Source organism: Hylobates moloch, unplaced genomic scaffold (genome assembly GCF_009828535.3).
Source record: "Hylobates moloch isolate HMO894 unplaced genomic scaffold, HMol_V3 SCAFFOLD_18, whole genome shotgun sequence".
In the NCBI taxonomy this organism is placed as follows: domain Eukaryota; kingdom Metazoa; phylum Chordata; class Mammalia; order Primates; family Hylobatidae; genus Hylobates; species Hylobates moloch.
This window is the reverse complement of record NW_026652293.1, coordinates 58,884,953-58,892,441: the sequence shown is the minus strand read 5'-3', so window position 1 is coordinate 58,892,441 and position 7,489 is coordinate 58,884,953. Positions and strand designations below refer to the sequence as shown.

Here is a 7,489-nt window from a genome sequence, read left to right as displayed (position 1 = left end):
GACCTTACAAATCTCACTTCTGGGAGTCACATTAAGAAAATAATGAGTCAGGCAAAGATTTTATCACAATAATATGAACAAAACTTTAAAAAATTGAAGGCCGGGTGCAGTGGCTCTCGTCTGTAATCCCAGCACTTTGGGAGGCCAAGGTGGGTGGATCACCTGAGGTCAGGAGCTGGAGACCAGCCTGGCCAACATGGTGAAACCCCATCTCTACTAAAAATACAAAAATTGTCCGGGCTTGGTGACACATGCCTGTAATCCCAGGTATTTGGGAGGCTGAGATAGGAGAATCGCTTGAACCCGGGAGGTGGTGGTTGCAGTGAGCCGAGATTGTGCCCCTTCACTCCAGCCTGGGTAACAAAGACTCCGTCTCAAAAATAAATAAATAAAAACAAGAAATAATAATAAATTGATGTTTTATGAGGACAGGAACTTGTCTGTTTTGTTCATAGCTATACTCCCAGAACCTGGCTCAGTAAGTTATCTATTACATAAATCAATAAACCTAACATTGACCTTTGAATGGTTAAATCAGTAAGGTACATACATATAACGAAATAAGTAGTCATTAAAACTGTCTTAAATAACTTTTCAGTGACATTGGAAAATGCTCATGTCTATTAGAGAAATTTCAAAACTACATGTACATCATTTATTTCCAATGATGGAGAAAGTAGATATGCATAGGACATGATAGTGTAAGGAAATACACCAAAAATGTTTGTAAGAAACTATCCTTGGGAAGTATGATGTGGATGATTTTATTTTTACTTTTATCTCCAAACTTTCTTCACTATGTCTGTATTACTTTTCTAATTTTAAAAATACAGAGGCCAGGTGCTGTGCCTCACGCCTGTAATCCCAGCACTTTGGGAGGCTGAGACAGGCGGATCACCTCAGGTCGGGAGTTCAAGATCAGTCTGACCAACATGGGAGAAACGCTGTCTCTACTAAAAATACAAAAAATTAGCCGGGCGTGGTGGCGCATGCCTGTAATCCCAGCTACTCCAGAGGCTGAAGCTGGAGAATTGCTTGAACCCGGGAGACGGAGGTTGCAGTGAGCCAAGATCGTGCCATTGCACTCTGGCCTGGGCAACAAGAGCGAAACTCCGTCTCAATAAATAAATAAATAAAACAGAAATAGAGCATTATTTTGCTTAATAGTAAATATTATATTTGGTCCTCACTTTAAAGGGTGCACAAACTGAGGGCCTGGGGACCTGCTCAGGGAAGTTCACAGAAAGCAGCCCCTTGCCTGGGAGTGGGGGTGTGCATTACACGGAAAGGACTAGAAAAGCTAGCAGAGAGACCATGGGAACTAAGGGTCCCCAGCTCTTCTGAGTCCTCTAGGAACGCCACCTTCTTCCTCTCTACTTCTGTCATTTGTTCCCTGCGGCCCCTTATATTTACTACTGATGGAAAAGGAAACATCACATTGGTGGAGCTTTTTAAAGCAAGAGACAGGTCGGGCGCGGTGGCTCACGCCTATAATCCCAGCACTTTGGGAGGCCGAGGCGGGCGGATAACCTGATGTCACGAGTTGAAGACCAGCCTGACCAACATGGTGAAACCCCGTCTCTACTAAAAATACAAAAATTATCCGGTCGTGGTGGCGGGCGCCTCTAATCCCAGCTACTCGGGAGGCTGAGGCAGGAGAATCACTTGAATCCGGGAGGCGGAGATTGCAGTGAGCCAAGATCGTGCCACTGCACTCCAGCCTGGGCAACAAGAGTGAAACTCCGTCTCCAAAAAAAAAAAAAAGGCAAGTGACAGCAAGGGGCTGGGGGGGTGCGGGCTCGCGGAAGAGTCGGAGACTCGAACTTGTCCTTCTTGTATCTAGTTTGGACAAATTCGCGAGAACCACTCAAGTTCAAGTGAATAAGCCGCGGCTGACCACCCTGGTGCCGCCTCTCCGCCACCCGATCTGAATCTACGCCAGGAGGGCCTCGTTCATCCCCGCAAATTCGCAACCTGGAGAATTCCTGTGGGCCACGAGGGGCATCTGATGGCCAGCGCCAGAAATAATATTAGCCAGGCCTGGGCCAGGCCTCAGCCCTGAGCCCGAGGTGGCTTAGGGACAGCGACCTCAGCCTTGGGGTGGGGTGGTGGGGGGTCGGGCGTCCTGGACCGGCGGGCGCCTAGAGCTCACACCAAGCTGCCACAGGGGCTTCTGGAACTCCAGCCCGGAGTTCCGCCCTCCAGTCGCGCGCGGAGGAGGCGGGCACGCGGCCCGGGCGCGGCCGCGGATTGGCCCGCCCCGAGATCCTGGCCGCGGATTGGTCTCCCGGACGGGGCGGGGCCACATGGCCTAAGGCGCCATCAGCAGCCCGGGAGATATCCGCCGGAGGAGTACGGCGTTGCACCGTCCCAGAAGCTGCTGTTAGCTCGGCCGCAGCCCTTCCCCTAGCGTTACTTCCGGGCCCGCGCTGTGGGGGTTCGTGCGGCTGCCAGGAAGCGTGAACCGCGGACCATGAGCGTGGGCTTCATCGGTGCCGGCCAGCTGGCCTATGCTCTGGCGCGGGGCTTCACGGCCGCAGGCAAGCACGTGGAGGCGGGAGGCGGCTTCGCGGGCGGTCCCGAGGCCCGAGCGGGCCCCCGTCCCACCAGCATGAGTGAATGAAAGGGGAGTTTGCGTCCAGTGGGGTAGATGAGACTCTGGTTGAGCAGCAAGTGCGTCTTCTGTCCTCGTAGAGGATTGAGGGGGAGAGGGAGACTGGCACTGTTAGGGCGGCTCTGGGTTTTAGAGCCAGGGAAAGCGTGGTAACGGGCTGGGCTGCGACCCCTAGTTAAAAAGCTCTGTCTTCTGCAGGCATCCTGTCGGCTCACAAGATAATAGCCAGCTCCCCGGAAATGAACCTGCCCACGGTGTCCGCGCTCAGGGTAGGTGGAACCGGGCGGAGTAGGAAGCGGGTGGAGGCCCAGGAAAAGGATGACCTGAGATGAAGTGAGTCCGGCCGGCCCCTGTGCCCAAGTGCTGGTCTTTGGCCGGCGGTGACCTTCACTCCAGGAACATCACAATCTTTCCACCTTCTCTTGGGCAGCTCAGTGTGGTGGGAACACCCAGGCAGACATACTGGTGGTCAGATCCAGACACTGGAGTGGTAGAGGGTTAACTGAGGTAATTATATGATGAAAGCACCTGGCACATAGTAGGTACCCAATAAATACTCATTAAAAAAATTTTTTTTTTCAGACAGGGTCTTAGTGTGTCGCCCAGGCTGGAGTGCAGTGGCGCGATCTCAGCTCACTGCAACCTCCGCCTCCCAGGTTCAAGCGATCCTCCCACCTCAGCCTCCCGAGTAGCTGGGATTACAGGCACCCACCACGCATGGATAATTTTTGTATTTTTAGTAGAGAATACTGTTGGCTAGGCTGGTCTCGAACTCCTGGCCTCAAGTGATCTGCCCGCCTTGGCCTCCAAAAGTGCTGGGATTACAGGGGTGAGCCACTGCGCCCAGCCATTTTTCTTAATAGATGAGTTGTATGACCTTAAAGTACTCAGCCACTTTGAGGCTATTTCCTCATTTACAACAGTGGCCACTTTGCTGTTATTCTGAGTCGTGAATGAGCATATTGGGAAGAATCTGGTGAATTAGTTGTTCTGCTCTCCAAAAACATATTCCAAGTCTTCACCCAAAACCTGTGCTCTGTGGGAGAGGATGGCTGATGAGGCAGGTGACAGGCAGTGTTTGTGCCTAGGGTGGGCTGACGTCCCTAGCACTGGAGGGTCCTGCTTCTCAGTTTGGAGTCATAGAAGGATGGGTGGCTTCCATCCTAGACCTGGACCACATGGAGACTGTGCGGTCCCCACGAACAAGCGGCCAGCATTAGGATAGGGCCTGACTCAGCTGTGCTTCTGACGACCAGGTATTAGCATTTCCCTTTGCCCTGCCACTTTTCACCATAGGGCCTTGTTACCTGGCAGAGGAGTGCCTTAGATGCCAGAAGATTGGCAGGGAAGAAGGGCAGCCACTTCCTGGTTACCATGGTGAAGCTTGTCATGTGCTCCAAGCCTGTGCTTACTTGTCCAGTAGCAACAATGAAAAACTATATCATTTGGGGTAGGGGCAGAACCCTGAGGGCATAAAGCTAAGAATTCCAGGCTGCATCTGGCAGAATCGGTTTGGCAGGGGTTCAGATGCTCCCTGGGAGGCCTTGGCATAGCCAGGCTGTTCCAGCACTGTGAGCTGGGAGTCTCCTCTTGCAGAAAATGGGTGTGAACCTGACACGCAGCAACAAGGAGACGGTGAAGCACAGCGACGTCCTGTTTCTGGCTGTGAAGCCGCATATCATCCCCTTCATCCTGGATGAGATTGGGGCCGACGTGCAAGCCAGACACATCGTGGTCTCCTGTGCGGCTGGTGTCACCATCAGCTCTGTGGAGAAGGTGCCCATCTCAGCCCTGATGCCCCTTGTGTGAGGGGAGGGTTGACCCAGGAATGGCAGCTAATGAGTGGGTGCTGGTGGGAGCTGTGCCCTGGCCACTCACTCAGCTCTCTCCCTCACCCTAGAAGCTGATGGCGTTCCAGCCAGCCCCCAAAGTGATTCGCTGCATGACCAACACACCTGTGGTAGTGCGGGAAGGCGCTACAGTGTACGCCACGGGCACCCATGCCCTGGTGGAGGATGGGCAGCTCCTGGAGCAGCTCATGAGCAGCGTGGGCTTCTGCACTGAGGTGGAAGAGGACCTCATTGATGCCGTCACGGGGCTCAGTGGCAGCGGGCCTGCCTATGTGAGGCCCTCGCTTGCTTGCTCAGCCTTCCAGGGACCCAGGCAGCAAGATGGGCTGGGAGGCAGGCTTGGACTGGGGGTGGCACCCACCTCTTGGGCATAGCTGGCTGGCACAGGATGCTGACCCTTGGAGCTAGTTCCAGTCATCAGAAAGCAGACCTTAGGAAAGGCCCTTCAGTGCCTCTGGCCTGGGGCTTAGTGAGTGTCTCCACAGGCATTCATGGCTCTGGACGCATTGGCTGATGGTGGGGTGAAGATGGGTTTGCCACGGCGCCTGGCAGTCCGACTTGGGGCCCAGGCTTTGCTGGTCAGTATCTTTCCCCCGCATGTTCAGGACCAGGGTGTAGAATGGGCGTTCTTGTGCGTCACTGAACTGGGGTGGGAGTTGGTTGGGAAGCTGGGGTAGCAGTTGGGCAGGAGCAGTGGGTGTGGGGAAGCCTGTTCCAACGCACACCAGCAACTTTCTCCTAATGTGCCCTTCCCCACAGGGAGCTGCCAAGATGCTGCTGGACTCGGAGCAGCATCCATGCCAGCTCAAGGACAATGTCTGCTCCCCTGGGGGAGCCACCATCCATGCCCTGCACTTTCTAGAAAGTGGGGGCTTCCGCTCTCTGCTCATCAATGCAGTTGAGGCCTCCTGTATCCGAACACGGTGAGTCCATCCCGCTGACTTCTGTCCCAGACTCTTCACTCCTGGTTGGTCCCTGGGCTGGGTTGAGCACCATTTGCGGAACCTGCTGTCTTGGGTCCCATTTAGCAGTGCTGGAGTCTGTGCTCTGTTAATAACCACAACTTGGTAGATTTTGTTTACCTAAGAGTTTGCAAGCCTTACTTCACTTAATTCTCACTGCATTTCAGATAACCAGGATTAACTTTGACTTGTAGATGGGAAGTTGAGGCTCAGAGACAATTTTCCCAAGGTCAAACAGCTAAAAAGTGATGGAGACAGGATTCTAATTTGAATCTATGACTCCAAACCCTGTCACTCTCCCCATGTGATCACAGATACCACATGGGGCTCTATGTCTACCTCAGATCAAATGAGATAAATAAGCAAACCCAAACTTAGTTAACTAATACTTCTTAGAAATACTACTTGGGAAGCGTTTGTCTTGGGACTCTAATTTTTGGTGGTGTCAGATCAACAAGCTTGAGGGTTGTGTGGATAGTGGAGACTCAAAGCTCTGGCCCCAGGGTTTATTACCTTCCTTCAATCCTTCTGGGGTTTTGTCTGCAGAGAGCTACAGTCCATGGCCGACCAAGAAAAGATCTCCCCAGCTGCCCTTAAGAAGACCCTCCTAGACAGAGTGAAGCTGGAATCCCCCACAGTCTCCACACTGACCCCCTCCAGCCCAGGGAAGCTCCTCACAAGAAGCCTGGCCCTGGGAGGCAAGAAGGACTAAGGCAGCATCTATCCCCTCTGTGATTCAGAGCCCTTAGTTGAGAGCCCCTGCCCCCCCCCCCCTCATTGCTCCTCCTCAGCTGTGCAAGGAGAAAGCAGGCTCAGGAAGTTTTCAGGTCCTTGTGATAAAACCTTAAATCTGTTCAGACCAAGCAATGCGAGCTTCCTCTCTCTGTCCCATGTTGGAAGTTGCTCTGAAGGGGTGGTAGATGCTGGAAGCCAGACACAACCCTGCATACGCTGCTCAGTTGGTGGAGACTGGGGCTGGGACTGGAGTCAGCCCAGCTGGGTGGGAGGAGGGGCTGGGGAGGATCTGCAGCTGCAGCCCAAGGCAGGGTTGGTTTGATGCCAAGGCAAAGTGGTGAGAGAGAAAACAGGAAAGGGGCTTTCTCTGAATTGGTAAATGGGAAAGAAGTGAGCAACTTAAGATTGTCACAATTAATCACAAGTGTACAGGATTAGACTGTTTATATTTAACTCTTGCTTCATAGGTGTACCATTTAAAGAGTGTTATTTAATGCTAAGTTTAACTGCTTTAATAAAGTTTATTTTTAAATACCTTGCTTTTGTTAGGCTTAATCTTAAATAATCATCCTGGAGAATTCAATGCCCTTGTGAGGTCCTCCCTGCTTCTCTGCAAGAGCACTGTCCAAGGGCTAGAAGTAGGGATGAGAGGAATAAGGGGCCAGGCCCTTCGTCTGGATCAAGGTGTTGTTCTACAATGAGCCAAAGCTAATGGCAGGGAAGAGCCAAGTGGGCTGCATGGGTTGTGGATCAGCAGCCCAGAATAAAGGGGAAAGCCGTCTGCTTCAATGTGGGGCAGGCGCTGTGCTGAGCATTTGATCCTCACAGCTGCCCTCTGAAGGAAGAACTATTCTTTTCTCATCGTATAGAAGATGTCAAGGCCGGCCGGGTGCAGTGGCTCACGCCTGTAATCCCAGCACTTTGGGAGGCCGAGGCGGGCAGATCATGAGGTCAGGAGATCGAGACCATCTTGGTTAACACAGTGAAACCCCGTCTCTACTAAAAATACAAAAAAAAAAAACAAATAAGCCGGGCGTGGTGGTGGGTGCCTGTAGTCCCAGCTACTCAGGAGGCTGAGGCGGGAGAATGGCATGAACCCGGGAGGTGGAGCTTGCAGTGAGCTGAGATCATGCCACTGCACTCCAGCCTAGGCAACAGAGTGAGATTCTGTCTCAAAAAAAAAAAAAAAAAAAAAGATGTGGAGGCCTAGAGGGATAAGCAACTTACCGCCAGTTGTGCTGCTGGTCAGTGGTGGGGCTGTCTGTGTTCTTAGCTATTAATTCTGCAGCCTCTCAGAAATAGCTGGGCATGCCATCCACACAACCAGA

The 7,489-nt window shown here is 52.5% G+C and overlaps 1 protein-coding gene across 3 annotated transcripts; it reads left to right on the top strand.

The window, feature by feature from the left end:
• Positions 1-2,315: 2,315 nt before the first annotated feature.
• Positions 2,316-6,695, top strand: PYCR2 (pyrroline-5-carboxylate reductase 2). 3 transcript variants are annotated; one of them, XM_032136607.2, is made up of 7 exons: positions 2,316-2,540; positions 2,813-2,883; positions 4,211-4,390; positions 4,515-4,736; positions 4,950-5,042; positions 5,224-5,387; positions 5,973-6,695. In XM_032136607.2, exons 1-7 carry the CDS (start codon positions 2,474-2,476, stop codon positions 6,136-6,138), a joined length of 963 nt encoding a protein of 320 aa, XP_031992498.1. In that variant the 5' UTR covers positions 2,316-2,473; the 3' UTR covers positions 6,139-6,695. The 3 variants fall into 3 exon arrangements, with proteins under 3 accessions (XP_031992498.1, XP_031992500.1, XP_058286902.1); XM_058430919.1 differs by lacking the exon at positions 2,316-2,540 and adding an exon at positions 2,651-2,673; XM_032136609.2 differs by lacking the exon at positions 4,515-4,736.
• The last annotated feature ends 794 nt before the right edge of the window (positions 6,696-7,489 follow it).

Excerpts from the sequence above, each read along its gene's own strand:
- PYCR2 (XM_032136607.2), top strand. The coding sequence starts at position 2,474 with ATGAGCGTGGGCTTCATCGGTGCCGGCCAGCTGGCCTATGCTCTGGCG. Across the intron at positions 2,541-2,812 it reads GCGGGGCTTCACGGCCGCAG|GCATCCTGTCGGCTCACAAG; the intron begins GCAAGCACGTGG and ends TGTCTTCTGCAG. Across the intron at positions 5,043-5,223 it reads TTGGGGCCCAGGCTTTGCTG|GGAGCTGCCAAGATGCTGCT; the intron begins GTCAGTATCTTT and ends CCTTCCCCACAG.